At 43.5% G+C, this 22,511-nt stretch overlaps 1 protein-coding gene across 1 annotated transcript in view; it reads right to left on the reverse strand.

The window, feature by feature from the left end:
• Positions 1 to 22,511, reverse strand: part of Tmem212 (transmembrane protein 212) — a 133,401-nt gene that overhangs the window by 102,061 nt on the left and 8,829 nt on the right. Inside the window, 3 exon segments of the mRNA XM_069991957.1 lie at positions 19,649 to 19,739; positions 19,741 to 19,986; positions 20,925 to 20,984. Coding sequence (XP_069848058.1) covers positions 19,649 to 19,739; positions 19,741 to 19,986; positions 20,925 to 20,984 — 397 coding nt within the window.

The raw sequence follows: 22,511 nt of genomic DNA on the forward strand, positions 1-22,511 counted from the left end.
TCCATGCCACCAGTCCAGATTTTTGCTGGTTATTGGGGATGGTATCTCAAGGATTTTTTTTCTACTCTAGCTAGTTTTGAATGGTGGTCCTCAGATCTCAGTCTTCTGAGTAGCTAGAATGACAGGTGTGAGCCACAGGCACCTGCCTTCAATATACATCATTTGAAGATTCTAGTTCTGTGACATATCAGGACTTGTGCTACCTTTTTGTATGTGCAGCTTTTAGCATGGTGGGTAGTGTACAATATTAATATTTCATTATAGGTATAGTGGTAGCTTTTTTTGTAATATTTCTTTTTTTTTCTTTTTTTTAATTTTATTTTATTTGTGAACATACTGTACAGAGGGGTTACAATTACATGGGCAGGATAATGCGTACATTTCTTACCAAGCATTGCAGCCTCCTCCTTTGGTTTACCCTTCACATCCCTTCCCAGCTCCCCCCTCCCCCCCAAGCTTTTTTTTTTTTTAGGTCCGGTCGTGGGTCCTGAACTCTGGGCCTGGGTGCTGTCCCTCAGCTCTTCAGCTCAAGGCTAGTGCTCTACCACTGGAGCCACAGCACCACTTCTGGCTTTTTTCTTTTTGCTTATGTGGTGCTGAGGAATCGAACCCAGGGCCTCAGGCATGCAAGGCAAGCACTCTACCACTGAGCCACCTTCCCAGCTGCAGTGGTAGCTTTTTATATACACACTTTAAACACCACTGAACCTCTTGGAATATTTAAATACAATGCCGGCTACATTTCTTTGTATGCTAGCTAGTCCTTGAGGTTGAACTCAGGACTTGGGGACTGTCCTTGAGTTTTTTTTGCTCAAGCTGGCTCTCTATCACTTGAACCACAGATCCATCTCCAGATTTTTTTTGTGGTTAATTGGAGATAAGAGTCTCATAAACTTTACTGTGCAGGACTGGTTTCAAACTAGGATCCTCTGATCTTAGCCTCCTAAGTAGCTAGGATTAGAGGTGTGAGCCACTGATGCCTGCTTCTATACTTTAAGTAGTTCCATTTAAGTTTAACTCTTTGGGGGCAGAAACTGTGTGTATACTCTATTTGTGTCTCTCTCTCACACACACACACACACTATATATATATATATACACACACACTATATATATATATACACACACACTATATGTATATATGTATATATATATATATATATGGAGAGAGAGAGAAAGAGAGAGAAAGAGAGAGAGAGAGTGTACCAGTCCTGGGGTTTGAACTCAAGGCCTAGGCATTATCCCTGAGCTTATTTGCTCAAGGCTAGGACTCTACAACTTGAGCCACAGATCCACTTTTGGCTTTTTTGGTGGTTAATTGGAGAGAAAAGTCTCACAAAATTCCCTGGCTCAGATCTCAGCCTCCTGAGTAGCTAGGATTCCAGGTATGAGCCACTAGTGCTCAGTTTATACTTGTTTTACATACCAACAAAGACATGAACTTAAAATACCATGAGCTATTTCATGAGTTCAAAGCTATTGAGATATTTTCCATGTTTATTATTTATTTCTATCATTTTACCATACTGAATAGTAAAATGAATATAAATTCATATACATGTATTAGAACTATACAAACACAATTTTTCATAAATTTGCAAATGCTATAAATAAAAAAAATGTATACTGAAAAGAAATAACATACCATGCCTGGTGCTGGTGGCTCACATCTGGTAGCTCACATCTAGCTATTCTGGAGGCTGAGATCTGGGAACAGTGGTTCAGAGCCAGCCAGGGCAGAAGAGTCCTCAAGTCTGTATCTCTAATTAGGTAATAAAGAATCAAGTTTGGTTCAAGTGGTAAAGCACCAGATGTGAGCAAGCAAATCAGGCAAGCCTGAGACCCCGAGTTTAAGCTCAGCTTCCCCAAAGCACAAAACAAAACAAAAACAAAAAATGCAAAACAATAAAAATACAAAAAAAATAAAAGAATGAAAACCACAGTAAAACATAAAGAAAACCCATATTGGTCTGGGAATGTGGGTTAGTGGCAGAGCGCTTGCCTAGCATGCATGAAGCCCTGGGTTCAATTCCTCAGCACCACATACACAGAAAAAGCCGGAGGTATTGTTATGGCTCAAGTGGTAGAGCGCTAGCCTTGAGCAAAAAAAGAAGCTCAGGGACAGTGCTCAGGCCTTGAGTTCAAGTCCCAGGACTGGCAAAGAAAAACAAAACAAAAAACACAAACCCCACATTCTCTTGCCAGTCATCTTGTTAGCTCGCCATCCTGTCCTTCAGCAATGCCATGACTCCGGGTCGCCACTGTGCTTGCCTGCACAAGGCTGTCCACTGTGATTGAAGAGAGTGAGTGCCGGGCGACTCTCCGAGGGGGAGTGATGAGTCAGGAAGCTGGGGATAGCATTTATAGTCCTAAAGTCAAAGGCTGGTGGGTCTCCATCTTTTATTCCACAGATGAGGAAACTGAGCCTCTCATTCACACCTCATTAGGATTCTGGAATCAGAAAGGAGACCGATTGAAGGAAGGACAGCTTAGAGGCTGCCTTTCCTCCCCAGTCTCTTTCAGAACACATCTGCTGGACCTCAGGCAGACAGACCTCAGTAAGTTCATAGCTGTTTCTAGCTCAGAGGACGCCATCCATCCATGTTGCGGAGCTGAAGCGCTCTCTCTTACAGGGTCTTCCCCACAGCTTCCTAGGGGTCACCAAGATGTCCTCTGATTCCATTGATCCTGTGTGTCTTCCATCCTTGACCTTTAAGGCTCCCTGGTGCCAGAGTGTCTGCAGCTGTGAGATCAAAGACTCTCAGAGGAAAAATCCGGTGAGTTCGGTAGGAAGCGTAGTGCTATGCCCCTGAGCCCCGCTCATCTGGAAATGCCTGAACTGTATCCCAAGAATAAACATTGAAGTCCTAAGACCTAAACACAGGTCGGGCATGGACAGAGCAGCTTTTAAAGCTTGGGTCCCCGGTGTGCCAGTCAAAGCCCCTTTTCCCTCAGCCCTCCCCCCAAAAAATAACAGGCCTTAATGATCCTGACACAAAGTAAATGCTCAATAATAAATACCTTTGAAATAGACAAAGGAATAGGACACAAGTGTGAAAAGAACCAAGGATGAAGTAGCGATTTTAAAATCAAAGATGACGTTAGCCATTCGAGCCCTCGAATTGAGTCTAAATTCTTTTTCCAGCTTCCTGGCAGGCAAGGCAAAAAGGACCATGAGCATCATCTAGTTCTCATTGTGCGACACAACAGTCTCGTAGGGCATCTCATGAGTTCCTCCCATGACTGTCTCTGGGAAAAATGAGTCATGTGGCAGTCTTCCTACAAAACCAGTGTCATATCTTCAGGAATTCTGACCATTATTCCTTGGTTGGGAGCCAAGGTGATTCTTTGCAACAGTTTCTAGTTCCCCTCCTAAGTGCTAATTGCACAGTGGACACATAGATGCTAAATCCATTTTGGGGTACCAGTCCTTGGGCTGCCTGCAGCAGCTGCTTCTCTGCAATCCTTAGCGGGGACCCATTGCTGAAGCATGAATGCATTCTTCAAATAGCTCCAAAGCCCTCTCCTGCCATTCATGCCCTTCCCAGCTAGTCTTTTAGAGTTAGGCGCTAGGATATTTTTGCAAGTCTACTATACTTAGCACGGCATATAATCCTGGGCTATGTTATCTCACGCACCCCTTTAAGAGTCCCTTAACAAATAAAGTAACCCGAGGAGAATCAAATCCTTGTTGATTGATGGCCTAAGCCTGGAAGTGCACTCAGCCCAAACTTCTTACGAAGATCTGCTTCAGCCCCCTCCTGCCTGGCCGGCTTCACTCAGCCACCCCTCCTGTACCAGCTCCCCCTTTCTTCTGTGTTGTTCTCTAAGACCACATCTATCTCCCTATCTGAAATCATAATTCATATTTGGACTTATCTTCATCCTGAAATTTGCCAAACAAAGCCTGCTTGGACTTGCATGCTTCAAATTAACTTTCGCACCAATATATGGATTGCTGTTAGACCCAGCATTTTGGGACATGACAATTAATTTTGGTTCAGGTGTGGGAAAACTAAAATCCCAAAATGATTTTGTTTTCCAGTTTTTGGGGTTTTTTTTTGGCCCATTGTGGGGCTTGAACTCAGGGCCTGGGCACTGTCCCTGAAGCTCTCTTTTTTCTTTTTCTTTTTCTTTTTTTTTGCTCAGGGATAGCACTCTACCACTTGAGATACAGCACCACTTCTGGCTTTTTCTGTGCATGTGATACTGAGGAATTGAACCCAGGGCTTCATGCATGTGAGACAATTTTAACTGTTTTTTGTTTGTTTGTTTAATCATTTCTTTTTTAGTACTGGGGATTGAACCCAGGATGCTGGACTTGCTTGGCAAGGCTTTGTCACTGAGATACAACCCTGCCTTCAATTCTTTTCTTGATAAGTAGTTTACTAGAGCTTGAACAAAGGACCTGGGTATTATCCCTGGGCTGTTTTGCTCAAGACTAGTGTTCTTGAGCCACAGCTCCACTTCTGGTGTGTGTGTGTGTGTGTGTGTGTGTGTGTGTGTGTGTGTGTGTGTGTGTGTGTGTGTGTGTGTGTGTGTGTGTGTGTGTGTGTTTTAATTGTAGATACAATTGTAGACAAAAATCTCATGAGCTTTTTGGCCCTGGACTGAACTGAGAGCTGAGAATCTCAGTTCCAGAGTAGCTAGAATTGTAGGCATGAACCATTGGTGCCAAACTTGCTCAAATGTCCTTCTAATGGTTACCTTCTATATTTCCTCTTCTTGGTGATGTGTAAGATTTCATTTCCAATCTTCTGATTAATACCCTGAATATTTTCCATTGATAATAATTTTAAGAACAAAGTGATCATTGTTCATTTACTCCATTATATATGTACTCCAGTCAAAGAATGAATGTATGAATAAACTAGGGTTATTTAAAGTAAAAATAAAATATGTAAGATACTCTGTTCACTTGGCTATTTCAAGGCAAACAAGAACAGATGAGCTTTTGAACATATGTGTACAAATGCTTTCCTTACACCCCAATTTTGAGAACTCACTGAAAATATGTGCTTTAATGCTTTTATTCTTTAAATGAACAACAACAATAAATTAAATTTCCACCTTAAGTTAAAAAAATCATCCCAAAGCATAGGTAAATTCCCTTTTCTTGACCAGCAAGGGCCTTCTTGCTCAGAAGGAGATTTATAGAATAGAAAAACAAGAAAGTCTTTGTCGGAACTTCTACAAACAGATGTGAGGAGCGTCCAGAAGAAGCAGGGGTCACCCCTGAAACCTACACGAAGCTTTGATCTTCCTCCTTGCCTACAGCAAAGCAAATGGGGGAGTCGGATCTGTGGATTTAAGTTAAACAATGCTTCCAACATGTATGGGCAAGCAATTGGGTTGTTCAAACCGAGTGTGAAAAACCAATCTCTTCCCCATCCCCTCCTTACTCCTCCCCCCAAATAGGCCTGACTATAGGAAAAAAAATAAATCCTCAAGTTTTAGAAGGCCAAATTAGCCCAGGAATAAAACCCCAGTCATTTGGGACATGTTACCATTTGTTTATAGCTTAAAAGGCCTATGCTTTTGCCTCAGTTTGGTATGCTTCCTAACCTTAGAAGAACTGATGATTTAGACAGGTCTTGGAAACAGTGACTCAGCTGAGGGCCACACAAGGGAGAGCAGAGGCACAGGATACCGAGGAAAAAGGTGTAAACAGAGGGCTGAGTTTTCACCCATCCTGGGGAAATGGTTACGCCTCTCAGATACTGCTCCTTTTTCCAGAGATAGCACTCTATCAAGGGGATAGCTACAGTGACCGGAAATAAGTCATCGGAATATGGAGGGATTAAAGGTGGGCTCCACCCACACAGCTGCCAGGGAGAGTTTCAACTTGTTTGGCTCAGTTTCTTTTATTTTAATGGTACTGGAGTTTGAACTCAGGACCTTGTATTTGCTTGTGTCACTGGTGCTATGCCACTTGAGCCACGCCTCCCTTCTGGCTTTTTGCTGGTCATTTTGGAAGATGATCTAGTAAACTTTTCTGCCTAGGCTGGCCTTCTGATCTCAGCCTCCCTAGTAACTAGGATTACAGGGCCTCAGAGCCTGAGCACAAGTTCTCTTTCTAATAGAAAGATCCATTGTGGATATTAGCAATGCTGGGTTTCCTTCCTTCCTTCCTTCCCTCCCTCCCTCCCTCCCTCCCTCCTTTCTTTCCTTCCTTCCTTTCTTCCTTCCTTCCTTTTCTTCAAGTAAGAAACTTCCCATCCTGTTCATTCTCCTCCACTGAAGTAAAATGACAGTGTTTTTGTTGGTTTGTTTAGAAATACATGAAGGAAATATGGAGAAGCTCTTTTCTTCTGTCCTCTCCATAGTTGATTCTAACTCTCAGCACAACCCCAGTGGGAAGACAAAAGAAAACTCAGAGTATTCTCAGGCTGTCCCCTTACCTCATGGGTTGTGGGGTTCCCTGTGGTCCCCCATGGCTGTTGGAAAGGGAACAAGTGCCATCTGGATAGCACCCAGAGGTCCAGGGCAAAAGCTCCGTTACCACATGGAGCTACCAGGCTGGAGAAGCCATCAGAGCCATTAACTTCCAGTGGCCTTGACTCATGTCTTCAAGTGAGTCCTAAAGGCTGGACCAATCCTGTTGTGCATGGAATCCAGCCAGATGGGCAGCAGGGGGTACCACTGAAACTGGACAATGTGTACAACATCCCGTGGCCAGGCTGAGTCCCAGCATGGTGCTCTTGCTTCTTAAGCCATCCACATACCTCATACAACTTGGGTTGGGGCCTAAGCAACCTCCTCTTGTCAATTCCAAAAACGGGATCCAGTAGGTGTTAGGTGTAATCTACCCGGGGACTCACACCAGGCCGCCTGCAGGCTTTGGGACACTTCTGGAGATTTCCTGCCTCCAGAGATGTGAGCCCCAGATTGTAGAGTGCATTTGGACAGAAAGCCCAAGTCAGGCCTATTGTTCACTTAAACCTGTGTCATGACCAGACTACCTGCCATGGGTCATAGGACCTTTGGTGAGCCAGAAGCAAGTGCGTGGCCACAGGAGAGAGCCCCATTTGAATCCCAGTCTGCCTCTTGTCTGCTCTGTACACTCATGCCTATACATCACGAAAAATCAATATGGAAATTATTGGAGAAATGCTACCATTTAAATTTTGTTGTATATTACGAGTTGAATTGCTTTAGCAATAAAAATATCCCACAATTGTTGTGACTAGGTTTTAGGTTACCTCACTTTGTGTGTGTGTGTGTGTGTGTGTGTGTGTGTGTGTGTGTGTGTGTGTGTGTGTGTGTGTGTGTGTGTGTGTGTGTGTGTGTGTGTTGGTCCTGGGGCTTGAATTCACAGCGTGCTGGCCCTGAGTGTTTTTGCTCAAGGCTAGTGCTCTACCACTTGAGCCACAGTCCTACTTCTGGCTTTTTGGTGGTTAATTGGAGATAAGAGACTCCCAGACTTTCCTGCCTTGGTGGGCCTTCAACTGAAATCCTCAGATTTCAGCCTCCTGAGAAGTGAGGATTACAGGTGTGAGCCATGGGTGCCTGGCTTACACTCACCTTTAAATGTATCAGGACTGTCAAAAATTTGAAAGTGGATGGAGCTTCTCTTCCTCTCCCCTCTGGTCCTTTCTCCACCTCTCTCCCGCTTTCTTCTTCTCTTTCTCCCTCCCTCCCCCTGCTCTGCCTCCTCCCTTCACTTTTCTCTTACCCTCCCCCCCCATTACTGAGAAGCTCCAGCCAAAAAACCAGGAGTGAAGAGGCCAGAGCTGAGGGTAGGCGGGCCTCGCACCTTCCACTGCAAAATACAAAACACCCCAGCTAACTGGCTGCCTGTCAGCTCGAATCATTTTTCCTCCAAGAAAAGTCACCACAACAAAATGATGTCAGTGAGTAGGCCTGATCCACTTCCTGACTTTGAACCCAGGCTCCTAGCCTTTCTCAGCTGGAGGGCACCGGAGAAAATGAAACACATTGAAATGCAAAGGCCGGCACCCACATCTCACAAAGGTCTTTGCACTCTTGGGGCTCACTTCTAAGGATCAAAAACACTGTCTTGTTTGGGTGTCAAATCGTGAACTTGGCAGGGACCCAGTACCCTGGAAATGGAGAGGAAATAGGCCTCAGGATGTGTCCATGATGTCTTGGCCAAACACTTTCTTCTCCCTGCACTGGATTTAATTAGTAGTGACAATGTTAAATTTAATTAGCACGTCTTGTTTGCATTCTGTTCTGCTGGTGGTTCTTGTTTACGTCTGTGAAAATGAACGCTGGTACTTTCAATCGTACTACGGGTTTTTGTTGCTGCATCCTTGGATCCACACAACTCCAGGCTGAAGGATATTTTGAAGGTATTTCCTGGCTTGTCAAAGGTTAAAATTGCCTTGTCCAGAACGACTGTGTTCTTGCAGGAGTTTCAGATAGCAAGGGCTCGGATCGCATTCCTACTCTGTTATTCTAAATTTCCCCTGCCAGGAAACCACTGGGCTCGGGTAATTTGCATATAGCCAATGGGAGCAGTCTTCTGTCCTGTGGAGATTTCTGAGATTGCGTGACAACATCAGGAAAGAATCTCATCTGGGGACCGGGGATTTTCCCCCCCTTTCCCTAAGCCCCATTTGAAATAGTTTTCTTCCCACAAGCTGCTGTGTCCACACTGAGAGCTGGAAGGAACCCAACCCATTTTTCCTGCCTTGGCTTTCCTGGATCATACCAACAGCCTCCTCCCTCCCCTCCCCTCCACGCACCCCTACGCACCCCCAGACTGGAAGCCAGCTGTGTTAAAGTGAAGGTGTCTTGTTCCTTCCGGTGTCCTGGAAAGTAGACTCTTTGGGCATAAGATGGAGAGGGTTAACCATTTAGTGCTCCAGGAAAAAAAGGACACAGCCAAAAACTCCCTGCTCTGTGGCTGTAAAGGCAAGAATGAACCTCCCACATTCCTTGATGTCTGCACGTCATTTTTCACAATATACATGAGATCCTGGTTAACCTAAACCTCTGGGATTATGTTACCTCACGGAAATCATGTGTCTATTTGGGATTCTCAGAACATTTTGCGGAGAGCTTCCTGTTACCATTCTAGAAGGAACTATCGGATTTCAGGGGCCTAACCCCTTGGTGCAGAAGACACCAGGGCTCCTGTGTCTTGAGAAAATGCCCAAGAGTCATCTTATACTCTTTCATCACACAGCAGGATATGAACAAGAAAGCAAAATGTAGGTAAATAAACAATATGTGTGCCCAATACTAAAAAGGAATGTTTACACAGTGTTCAAGTTAACTCAAGCTCTGTGCCGGGAGCTCATGCCTATAATCCCTGCTACTCAGGAGGCAGTGATCTGAGGATCATAGTTCAAAGCCCACCCTGGAAGAAAAGCCCACCAAACTCCATCTCCAATTAACCAGCAAATAGCTAGGTTGGCATGAGATACCATCTTACCACGACAGCAAATGCAGGTGGGGATGTGGGGGAAAAGTAACCCTACTGCCCTGTTGGTGGGAATATAAATTAGTACAACCACTCTGGAAAGCAGTCTGGAGGTCCCTCAAAAAAATTGAACATAGATCTTCCTTCCCTACAACTCAGCCATACCACTCCTAGGCATCTACCCTGAACATCATGAGCCAAGATACAAGGACACCTGCACCTCCATGTTCATCGCTGCACTGTTTACAATAGCCAAGAGATGGAAACAACCCAGATGCCCCACAATAGATGAGTGGATCCAAAACACGTGGTACCTACATACAGTGGAATTTTACACAGCCATTAGAAAGGATAAAGTAATGTCATTTGCAGGGAAATGGATGGAACGAGAATAAGTTATGTTAAGTGAGGTAAGCCATGATCAGAGCCCAAAGACGTATATTCTCCCCGATATGTGAAAGTTAGACCTAAAACACAATGGGACATGACAAAGTGTTCAGGATTCTAGACACCCATATACAATGAGACCAAAGGAAGATAGTCTTAGGAGAAAATCACAAAGGTGCAATACCCAAGTGCCTCTTATGTCTATAAAAAATACATTTTCTGAAATGAAGTCCAAAGATATAGAAACAAAGGACTTTTTTCTTGAATTGTTTTTTCTCTATCTGATGACTCTCTATTCTTTACCTTATGTACGGTGTATTCATGTGCACATCTGTGGGAGGGGGTGAACAGAATCAGAGGAAAAAGCAGTGGAGCACACTATTCTCAGAAAGCAAATTATGCCACTCATGGGTGGATATGGGAGGGAGGGAATGGGAGAGAATGATGGAACAGATGAAAGGAAATGTATTTATTACTTGACATATGTAAAGGTAACTCCGCTGTATAATACCTCTAAAACAACAATACAGTAAATTAGAAAAAAACGTGTACATAAGCACAATATTTATAAATGCATACAAGTATTTAGTGGATTAATTTTTGTTAACATAAAAACAAATTATAAAGCTAATGTAATATTTTTTTAAGCTAGGTTGAAGGCATGGCTCAAGTGACAGAGTACCAGCCATGAGCAAGCAAGTTGAGCGAGTGTAAGGCCACACGCACGCGCACACACACACACACACACACACACACACACACACAGAGTTAAGGCAGACATTATACTGACAAGTCTGATCTCCTTACATGTGTAATCACCAGACTCAGCACTAGATACCTTATCACTCCATTAAGTGACAGACAAAAACCATTCAAGGAAGAGCTGGGGATTGCAAGGTATGTACTGGACTTCAGGGAATCAGTAATTGGTGTGGTTTTAAATTTTGTTGTTATTGAAGTGTTCTGTTTTGGTTTTCTGTATGGAGGTTTGAACTCAGGACTTCACACTTGCTAGGTAAGCACTCTATAAATTGAGCCATACTTCTTGACCAAATCATTTATCTCGCTCCCTTTCCTTTCCTTTCCTTTCCTTTCCTTCCCTTCCCTTCCCTTTCCTTCCTTCCCTTCCCTTCCTTTCCCTTCCCTTCCCTTCCTTTCCATTACATTCCCTTACATTCCCTTTCTTTTCTTTTTTCTTTCTTTCTTTCTTTCTTTCTTTCTTTCTTTCTTTCTTTCTTTCTTTCTTTCTTTCTTCCTTTCTCTCTCTTTCTTTCTTTCTTTCTCTCTCTTTCTTTCTTTTAAAATTTTTTATTTTTTTAAAATTTTTATTGTGAAAATACCGTACAGAAGGGTTACAATTACATGAGCAAGGTAATGAGTACATTTCTTATCAAGCATTGTTGCCTCCTCCTTTGTTTTCCCTTCCCATCCTTTTGCATCTCCCCCCTTCCTTCCTTCCTTCCTTCCTTCCTTCCTTCCTTTCTTTCTTATTTTCTTTCTTTCTTTCTTTCTTTCTTTCTTTCTTTCTTTCTTTCTTTCTTTCTTTCTTTCTTTCTTTCCTTCTTTCCTTCTTTCTCTTCTCTTTCTTCTCATCCTCTCTCTCTCCCTCCCCCCCTTCTTTCTACAATACTGGGGTTTAAACTCAGGTCATCATGCTTTTGCTTGGCTTTCTGACTCACAGTTGGAACTCTACCACATGAGCCACATCCTCAGCCCAGCTTTTTGCACATTATTTTGGAGATGGAGTCTCATGGACTATTCTGTCCAGGCTGGCTTCAAACCATGATCCTCAGGCCTCAGCCTTCTGAGTAGCTAGGATTACAGGTGTGAGCTGCCAGGGCTTAGCCTCTTTTAATATCAGATTTTGTGTCTGAGATGAAGGTACTCAATAGTCTTATATCTATGTGTTAAATGTTTACACTCCTCCCCCCGACTTGTCCATTCTCCAGTGGGTGAACTCCATATTGACATTCAGTAGATCGGTAACACTGTCACTATTTTTGACTGCTCAAGTTGTAATGGGCTTTCTGCTACACAGTTTTCCTGGGAACAGGCTTGAGTTCTCTCAGTAGACCTATGGCTCAGTTACTCTTCTCACGTCCATTTGACTTGGAGAAAACTGAGGTCCTGACCAGAATTCACAGCCAGTTAACCTTCATTCCTCTCAGTGTTTTAATTGTGCCTGAAAGTTTAGACTCTCTCTAGGGATAGCAAGGAAGGCAACTTGGTACAAGTGAGTACTCAGGGTGTGGAGACTGAGAGATGGCAGTTCCAGTCTAGCATGGGCATAAAGTTTGTGACACCTCATTTCAACCAATAGCTAGGTATCATGGGGCATGCATATTGGTCATTCTAGCTATCTATGAGGCTGAGAGGGAGAGGATCTCCAGTCCAGGCTAGCCTGGGCAAATAATTTAGAAAACACTATCTCAACAGAAAAGGCTGAGTGTGGTAGTATGTGCCTATCAGTATGATGGGGGGAAGCATAAAATAGGAGGATCACATTCTAAACCACCTTAGGCAAAAATGAAAAAAATCTGTCTGAAATAACAGAGCACAAAGGCTTAGAGGTATGGCTCACACTGTATAGTTCTTGCACGTGTGCAATCCTGAGTTCAAACTCTAGTGTCCCCTCCCATGCAGCTTAGTAACATATTCCTTAATGGGGGTAGGAAAGACCAGAAGTTCCATGGAACACCACATAAGGAATGAGAAAAATACAAAGAAATGTTCATCCGCTGAAAAATTCCATTGTAGATTTTATATTTCTATGAAAACAATCATCTACTTTCATTTTTATATCATACTCTGTAGGTTTAAAAAAATCAACCATTAAAAAGGGCCCCAAATGTTTTAATCTTATTTCTTGAGAACATAGCAGAGAAAGTTTCAGGATGAAAATGTTTTTTAAAGTATATCAAACAGATGACCACAAAATATGGCAGATTTAAGGGGAACATGACTCCAAGTTTATCATCCATTCTTTTGACACTAGGAAAGAAAGAAAAAAGAATCAGAAAGAAATGTTTATGTCTATAGTTTATCAGAAAGTCCTGTCTTTTCTGACATTTAATTTAATCTTCTTTACGTCACCAGAACACACTGGAGGGTTTAGGAGGAATCCACAGAGATAAAATTTGCTGGCAATGATGAAGGTATGAGAAATCTGTGTGTAATACAGGAAGACAACACAAGACAAGCCATTGCTTCAGTGGTTGGGGCTGTGGAAGGAAATGGAATATTCTATTAGTCGCTTGTCCTTTATTTTGTCTTGATTGGATTGGCTTAGGGCTTTTGAAAAATTAACTGATGATTAAAGAGAACTATGGCAATGCTTTCCTTGACAAGGAAAGGCTATCATTTTCTTTCTGTATGGTGTGAGGTAGGGACTATCTAGATTTTGTAAATGAGAAAGCTTAGGCTTGCACAGGGTGAATCTTAACTTGCTCAAGGCTGTCTCTAATGGTAAGGGAGGGAAGAAACAATCAAACCTCAAGTTGTTTGATTGAAATGTACCACTGGACATTTTCTTCTCCAGGTATCTTCAGTAATGGTAAAAAGCAACTCTCCAGACCACTACTGTTCCTTGGCCTAGAGATTCCAGCTCATTCTTCTTCTCTACTCCTTTCTGGAGACCCTCTCGATTTCTAACTATAGCAAATTTCTCAAAAAGGTGAATTATTTTTAGGCTTGAAATATTACTGTAGAGCTTTCATGTGAGTATGTGTGTGTGTGTGTGTGTGTGTGCGCGCGCGTGCGCACACACACACACACACACACACACACACACACACACGGGCTATACTTGGGATTGAACTCACGACTTGGATGCTTGTTCCTTAGATTTTTGCTCAAGGCTAGTGCTCTACCACTTGAGCCCAGCTCCACTTCCAGCTTTTTGGTGGTTAACTGGAGATAAAGAGTGTCACAGACTCTAATATCTGGGCTGGCTTCAAATCTTGGCCCTTAGCAATCAGCCTCTCAAGTGGCTACAACTACAGGCATGAGTTACTATGCCTGGCTGTTCTGTAGGCTTAACTAGGATTTTATCCATGGATAGAAAGACATTGAAAATGGAAATTAGGGGCTGAGAATGTGTCTGACTGGTAGAGTTCTTGCCTAACATGCATGAAGCTCTGGGTTTGATTCTCAGTAACACATAAACAGAAAAAGCTAGAAGTGGTGCTGTGGCTCAAAGGGTAGAGTGCTAGCCTTGAGCAAAAGAAGCTCAGGGACAGTGCCCAGGGCCTGAGTCTAAGCCCTAGAACTGGCAAAAAACAAAAACAAAAAACAAAAAACAAAAACAACCCCAAAATGGAAATTAGCTGACACCAGTGGCTCACTCCTGTACTATTAGCTACACAGAGGCTAAGATGTAAGGATTATGGTTCAAAGCCAGCCCAGGCAGTAAAGTCTGTGAGACTCTCATCCCTAGGTTCCAACCCAGTATCAGCATACAAAGAAAGAGAGAGAGAGAGAGAGAGAGAGAGAGAGAGAGAGAGAGAGAGAGAGAGAGAGAGAGAGAGAGAGAGAGAGAGAGAGTGAGAGAAAGCAAAGACGGAAGGAATAAATAAAAAAGAAAGAAAAGAAAAAGAAAGAGGAAAAAATTAATAGAGTACCTACTACCTTTTCTGACCCTTACAAGCCAGTCCCATCTTTCGCCGACACAATTTAGTGTGTGTGTGTGTGTGTGCACGCGCACGTGCGCGTGCCAGTCCTGGAGCTCTGAACTCAGAGCGTGGGCACTGTCCCTGAGCTCTTGTGCTCAAGGCTAGCACTCTACCACTTGAGCCACAACTCCACTTCCAGCTTCTGCTTTCTTCTTCTCCTCCTCCTCCTCCTCCTCCTCCTCCTCCTCCTCCTCCTCCTCCTCCTCCTCCTCCTCCTCCTCCTCCTCCTCCTCCTCTTCTTCTTCTTCTTCTTCTTCTTCTTCTTCTTCTTCTTCTTCTTCTTCTTCTTCTTCTTCTTCTTCTTCTTCTCCTTTCCCTCCTTCTCCTTTCCCTCCTCCTCCTCCTTCTTTTTCTTCTTCATAGATAGTTGGTACCAAGCTAGCTTTGAACTGTGATCCTCAGATCTCAACCTCTTGAGTGCCTAGGATTATAGGTGTGAGCCACCAGTGCCTGTTGTCCTGTCGTCATTGTTTTAAACTACTGCATTGTCCACATTACTTAACTATCTACATTACTTAATAATAGAAGAATCACTGATGATGAAATCCAAAAAAAAGAAGCATAAAAATAATAATAGCTTTGCCAATATGCCTTGAATTGTAATATCCCTGAATTGTATTTATGAGTACAAAGTGTACAAGTGCTGGGGCTTTGAAACTTGATCCCCATATCTCAGACTTCTGAGAAGTCTCCTTCCCCACGCACTCTCTCTCTCTCCCTCTCTATCTCTTTCTCTCTATCTCTCAACAGGGCCCTGTACTTAGTAGACAGTAGACACTTCTTATCTTTGAGCCACACCTCCAATCCTATTCTGCTTTGAGGTATTTTTCCAATAGGGTTTTGCATCTTTTGTCTAGGGTCAGCCTTAGACCACGATCCCTCTTACTTACACTTTTCACATAGCTGGGATAACAGGCATGCGCCACCATGCCCAGCTTTATTGACTGAGGTGAGGGAGGTCTCACTAACTTTTTGCCCAGGCTGACATTGAACTGTGATCCACCTTTTGCCTCCCAAAGAGCTGACATTACCATATGTGCCACCGCTCCCAGTGTCCTGCTGAGACCTCATGATGGAATTTGTGAAAAGAAATATAGTGGGGCTGGAAATGCAGCTTAGTGATAGAGTGCTTGCCTAGCATATGTGAGGCCCTGGGTTCGATTCATAAAATTAATAAATGAAAAATAGCCACTAAAATTATTTTAAAAAAGAAATATAGTGGATCCTTACAGACTCAGGGGCCTGGGTGAGTCCTACTTGTATTCCCCCAAGAAAATTCAGTTCCAGAAGCACTAGAGAGATCTTACTATAGCTCAATTTGAAGCCTTAGGCCCCTGAGAGTTATAGGTGAACGCATGTCAAAGCGTATTTATATTTCTAGTCCTGCAGTACAGGTCCCCTGGGAGACTGGGAACTAGCACGTTCTGCTCATTTCTATTTGAGGAAGAGGGTCATGGCTGATAAATATTCTACCCACACAGGTCTTTAAGTTGCATTTAAATGGTTTACCTCCCTTGTTTATGTGAGGCAAACAGTTCTCATGTCACTGAAGAAAAAAAGTCAAACCACCATCTCATATAACAAGGGGGAAATATTTTCCTTTCTTCTTTTATTAAAAAAAAGCCACAAACATAACAACAAATAATGAAAGAAAAATAGATGAAGCCATTCCATTCCACGGAGGAGGAGCAGAAATGGGCGCAGAGGCTGCGTGGCCTGGTGCTGTTTTCCCTAGAACTTTCTCACAGGATCAAGAAGGTGGACATTGTGGCAGAGTGTGTATCTCTGCTGGCATGCTGTACCCCTCACTGAGTCCTGGAGCCCCCAGGAACCCCTGGGATCCCCACAACTCCTTCTCCAGCCTCCTGAGCAGCAGAACTTTAATTTGTGCAGGGCCATGACAGTCAGAGGGACTCGCATGCGCATTTGTGTTTATCTGGTCTCTAAATGCTTGGTGTCTCTTTCACGCATTTCACACTGAGGTTACCTTGGGTGCCAAGTGACTGACTCTTCACACTGCATTGCTATGTGACCACTCACAAGACAACCTGAGTATACTGCAGACAACACAACAGGAGACATTCCTAAGAAGGGGCTTCACTCATTTCTGACCATGTTTTTGAGATTGTAGGAGGGGAACGAAACTTCTGAGCAATGATATTTTTCGTAGTAGTGTTGATCATCACATAGGGATCTTTAAAAACACACACTTGGAGCAGGGTGCCAGTGGCTCATGCTTATAAGCCTCGCTACTCAGGAGACTGAGATATGAGGTGGTTCAATGCCAGCCCGGGCAGGAAAGTCCATGAGACTCTCATCTCCAATTAACAAGCAAAGAGCTGGAAATGGAGCTGTGTGAAAAAGTCAAGCAAGAGTGCAGAGTCCTGAGGTCAAACTCCAATACAGACAGACAGACAGACAGACAGAGAGGGAGGGAGGGAGAGAGAGAGAGAGAGAGAGGGAGAGAGAGAGAGAGAGAGAGAGAGAGAGAGAGAGAGAGAGAGAGAGAGAGAGAGAGAGAGAGAGAGAGAGAAAGAAAGAAAGAAAGAAAGAAAGAAAGAAAGAAAGAAAGAAAGAAGGAAGGAAAGATGGAGGGAAAGATGGAGGGAAAGAAGGAAGGAAAGACAGGAGGAAAGTCAGGAGGAAAGGGAAAGAAAGAAGGAGAAAAGGAAGGAAGGAAGGAGGGAGAAAAGAGAGAGAAAGAAGGAAAGAGAAAGAAAGTAGGGAGGGAGGGAGGAAGGAAGGAAGGAAGGAAGGAAGGAAGGAAGGAAGGAAGGAAGGAAGGAAGGAAGGAAGGAAGGAAGGAAGGAAGTCAAGTATAGTTCTGAATTTTTAGGGGTATGAGTTAAAAAATGCAAATTCCCTGCCTTCAATCCCTGCATTTTGGACATAATAGTAGGGCTAATGTGCAGTCCTAAAATCTGGTGTAATTGAAATCCTGGGTAATTCTGGTACTGCTGGTTTACTTTAGGAAGTATCTGGCCCGTGATTGGTTTCAGCATCTTGCATCAGGAGCTTGTCTAAGCAATGTGGACAGATGCAAAATTTCTATCTGGGAGCCCTTTGCCTCTAACTGCAAATCACCTCTGTCATCAACTCATTTCCTCTCCTCCCAGAGACTTCAGGTGAGCTCACTGCTCCGCTTGGTGCCCATCGCCAAGCTCTCCAAGGCTCCTTCCCTTTCTTTCTTCCTGTCTTCTGCCCCAGGATAAACATAGGTGTTAGCATGTGCTGTGCCTACTACCAGAGTTAGATGTCCAGTGAGTTATCCTGTAGTGAGCTGTTCTGATTGCTAATACTTCAGTGAGTACATCTCCAAGGCTTGCATTCTGTCTAGAATAAAGTTCATTTCAGTAGAGAGAAATCTCCAGAAGTTAGAGACCCCTGCAGTACAGTAAGGAGGACCTTTTGTTTTTCCTGCCTCTGCTCTTGGCAGACCTTGCCAAATCAGCCCTGCTCCTTAGGAATGTGCAGGATTTCCTTTGCAGATTTAGGCCCAAGTGAAAGGCAACAGATTGTCACCGAACACAACCAAAGGTTCCAATTCTTGTCCTCCGGCTTCAATGTTTGGGGTGGGGCTGGGCAGCCCTGAGAACAAAACTAGCCTCCATGACTGCAATGCAATTAACCTTCTTATGAGTCTCATCTGAATGATAAAACCAGCATGAGAGTGTGTGGAGAGAGGCCTCTTCTAAAAGGTAAGCTGGACACTGGGTAGCTCACACCTGTAATCCTGGCTACTCGGCAGGCTGAGATCTGAGGATTGTGGTTTGAAGTGAGTCTGGGCAGGAAAATCCATGAGACTTCCATTTCCAATTGCCCACCAAAAAGCAGAAGTAGCTCAAGTGGTAGAGAGCCAGCAATGAGCAAAAAAGTGCCCAGGCCCTGAGTTCAAGCCCTAGGAGCTTGCAAACCTCTCCTTACACACACCATAAAGTTTTCCTCTCAGCTAGTTTCACGTACACCATGTATAGCATTATATATATTTACCATGCTATACATTACACCCCTAGAATTTACTCATTTTAGAGCTGAAAGTTTACACAGCAGCCCCCCCCCCCGTTATTTGTGGATATATTATGTGTGGTTTTGACCAAGTGTGGTTAATAATAATAGTGTTTTTTTTAATCAAAAGAAATTTCAAAAACAATACCTTTTAAATTCCTGCACGTGCATCTCACAGCTCCGTGGACAGGGAGAGATTCCATCCTTCGTGGCCTTTGGGAGGTTTTCCTGCTCTGACTTTTGTGGAAAATCTGCCTTCTTGTAGCAAAAGGTTCCCCAAAGCAGGGTCAAAGTGGATGTGTTTACGTGATAACGTGAAACGTTGACATTTGTGGGCAGGTGCCCCGTCTTCAGGGAGTTTGGGTATAGTTGTGGGAAATGAACCCAGCGTTCACATCCCGAGCATGCACGGTGTCTCCTCACTGGCCTCCTTGGAACCACGCACTGGCGGACACCAATGGTCTGCTGTACTTTTTGATCATAATCTCCCTTCTCTTACAACCCCCCATTCCAGTACATGGAAACACCCATATGCTCTGGTTCTATACATCTCTTTCTTCTAGATTCTATACGTAAGCAATATTATGCAGTATTTGTCTTTGACTTACACTTAAGTTTTTCCCATCTTGTGGCGTGTGGCAGGATGTCCTCTTTTTTTTTTTTTAAGGTTGAGTAATATTTCATTATAGATACCACAGTTCTTTTATCCATTCATCTGTTGATAGCCCCTTTGTTTCCACATCTTGGCTGTTGTAAATAATATAATGAACCTGGGAAGGCAGATGCCCTTCAAAATATGCTTTTCCCCCCCAAACCCTTAAGATATTTGCCCAGACACAAGCATATGATAGCTGATAGTTGTTTTTCTTTTTCCTTTTAGCACAAGGGATTATGAAATCTAGGGCTTCACACACCGCAGGCAAACATTATTCTACGGTACTACAATCCCCAGCCATAGTAGTTCAGTTATTTATTTATTTATTTGTGCTGGTACTGAACTAAGGGTCTTGGGCTTTTGCTCAGCTTTTTCCCTCCATTCATTCAGAAACCATTATGGAGCACCTGCCAGGTGCCCACAGCAGGATGACACTGTCAGAGAGGATACAGCAGCAAATAAAAGAGAGAGCCTCAGCCTTCCTATGCAGATCTTCCATTTCACCATTCTGGATTGAACAAACAGCAGCTTCCCCCTTACTGAAACTTATGTTCATGTGTCCCTTCTGGATGAGTCTTGCAGAAAGCTTGATGCCCATGGACAGCGAGGTACAGAACAGGACCAGGCTTAGTTAGACAAAAGTCGAGGGCTTGAAGGGTCAGGTGGTACTCTTCATAGTGGGGCGGATCCACGCAGACCAATGGGAATTTTGCATATGGAAAAGGGAAGGCAACAGCATAGCACAGGTAGTTGACCTCCACCATACCTGTCAGTGAGGAGAAACAGTATGGGCCCAGCAGAGTGGACTCCAAGCTTATGGTAAAATGAACTGGGCATCCTGTAATGCTCAGAATCACAAAGGTGAGGCTGGCTTCCCAATGCAAATGAAGCAGAAGGAAACTGTTACTTTGATGCAGATAGGATTATAGTGACAAGAAGCCGGGAGGGGAGAATCTCCACTCCCAGCTTTTTGCTGACTAATTGCAGATAAGACTCTCAGATTTGTCTGTCTGAGCTGGCTCCAAACCATGATCATCAGATTTCAGCCTCCTGATCAGCTAGGATTACAGGGATGAGCCGCCAGTGCTGGCTCAGAAGCTACATTTTAACCAGGTCTCTGAGTGATTAGCATTGTAGATTGAGAAGGACAGCTTTAGCTAAGAACAAAGTCATCAGATAAAGCTGTGCTTGTACATCATGATCATTCTATTTATTACCTGGCGTTAGAATGTTGAAACATCAAGATGTGAAGGGGAGAGGGAGGAGAGGGACAGACAGACAGACAGACAGAGACAGAGACAAGAGACAGAGACAGGAGATCTGAGTCTGAGTTGAGACATAAAATTACATTATTAAGGGCTGATGGTGTAGCTTAATGTTAAAGTGCCTTATAAAAAAAAGAGCAGGTAAAGTCCTGAATCAATCCCCAACACCACACACACACACACACACACACACACACACACACACACACACACACACACACACACACATTAAATGTAATTTTAAAATGATTGAGAACAGGAGCCTAAAGATCCATTCTTTCAAAATGAAATCCAGGAGCACTTACACTGGCTCTGCCTTCCCAGAGGCAATACAAATCAAAGGAAACATATAGAAATTGTTTAGAGGAGGAATCAGATAAAACTCATTCCTTTAAAATTCAGTTTATTACTGAAATCCATCATAGCAAGGCCTCAATTAGATCAAATTCCTTTATAACTGGAAATCATATTGTCTGTGTCCCATCCTAAATTAGTAGTGATTTGACCTTCAGATGCCCCCTGCCATCCTTGCCTGGTGTCCATATATTTATCAAATGCCTCTGGGTCCATTCTTTGTGGACCAATAGTAAAAGTCCACCAGCTGTGATCACCTAGGGAAAGAAAATGGGAAAAATAATATTCACAGTCCAAGCAACATCAGTCTCACAGGTGCACAACATTGTCTTGAAGAGGAAGGAACCGCAGGTCACTCGATGGCTTTGTGGCTCCACTCTCCTCATCAGAGGAAAGGCAGGCATGGCCACAGAGCTATGGTTCACTGCAGCTCAATGCTGGAGTCTCTGGATTGCCTTTGGTGTAGCCATCAAAAACCCTGCTACTACAAGGTGAAACATTTAGGGATGTCTAGTTTTCATCTTCCTCACAGGTCCTTAAAATTGTCACCAGGAGCTGTTGGAATAGACTTTTCACCAGACCCTCAATCCCTCCCAGTGGCTTTGCCTTCTGAGACTTTTTTTTTTGAGATTTCGGAGCTGCAAACTGTAGGCAGGATGCAAATACTCCTCCATGTCTCAAATAACAAAGGTTATCATTAGAATGCATGCCCAAGTGGTGATTATTGCTGTGCCTATAACCCTGTCTAGCTTTGTGGAAAAGGTTTTCTTTATAGTTACCATTGAAGGACACGGCCCAAGGTGCAGAGGGTAAAGAGTTCAGCCCAGTGGGTACTTCAAGTCTGTTATCCTAGCTACTCAGAAGGCTGAGATCTGAAGATCATGGTTAGAAGCCAGCCAGGGAAGAAAAGTCCGAGGGACACTCATCTCCATTAAATACCCAAAAAAGCTGGAAGAGGTGCTGTGGCTCAAGTGAAAGAGTACTAGCCTTGAGCAAAAAGAAGCTCAGGGACAGCACTCAAGCTCTGAGTTCAAGTTCTAGGATCAGCGTGCGTGCGCACACACGCGCACATGCAAACACACACACACACAAGAGTTCACAAGCATTCACAGAATGTCACCAGAATTGAGCAATAGAGGAGACAGAGAAGAGAGAGGGAGACAGAGAGAAGGGAGGAAGGGAAGAAGAAAGGAAAAGAAGGGAGGAGGAAGAAAGAAGGAAGGAAGGAGAGAGAAAGATAAAGAAATGAAACAGAAGTCTCTGAGCTCATTGATGATTTGACACCAAGCCTGCTGAAGTAGACTACTAAAAATCACGGAGACTAGAATTTGCTACTCCCAATCCATGATACTGGTTTTCCCTTCCTTTTCTTTTTCCCCCTGCTCTCTAGTGAAGTCTTTAAGGTTGAGAGAGTAAATTAGGAAGAGGAATACTGAAAAGAAGATGTTGAATGTGGACAGCTCTTAAAGTAACACAGTGTTGGGTTTTGACAGAAAAATGCACATGAGTGTATGCATAGTGTTGTAACGGAACTCGGTGATGAGAAACAGAGAAGCCAACACTTGAGGCCACATTATGAGTCTTATTGAAGAGCCAGAGGACTGCTGGTGGGTCTTATCTCAAGGACCAGCAGCCCAGAATGCAGCTAGCCCAAAGCTTATATAGGCCAAAACCACACATAGGTGTGAAGAATTAAACCGAACCAAAGTGTTATATATCAGCAAAGCAAACCAGGTAAGCACACTTAAACCTAACAGAAGTGTTAAATAAAAGCAAACCATCTA

This window comes from Dipodomys merriami, unplaced genomic scaffold, assembly GCF_024711535.1.
Source record: "Dipodomys merriami isolate MVZ:Mamm:240054 unplaced genomic scaffold, mDipMer1.0.p SCAF_40, whole genome shotgun sequence".
Taxonomy (NCBI): domain Eukaryota; kingdom Metazoa; phylum Chordata; class Mammalia; order Rodentia; family Heteromyidae; genus Dipodomys; species Dipodomys merriami.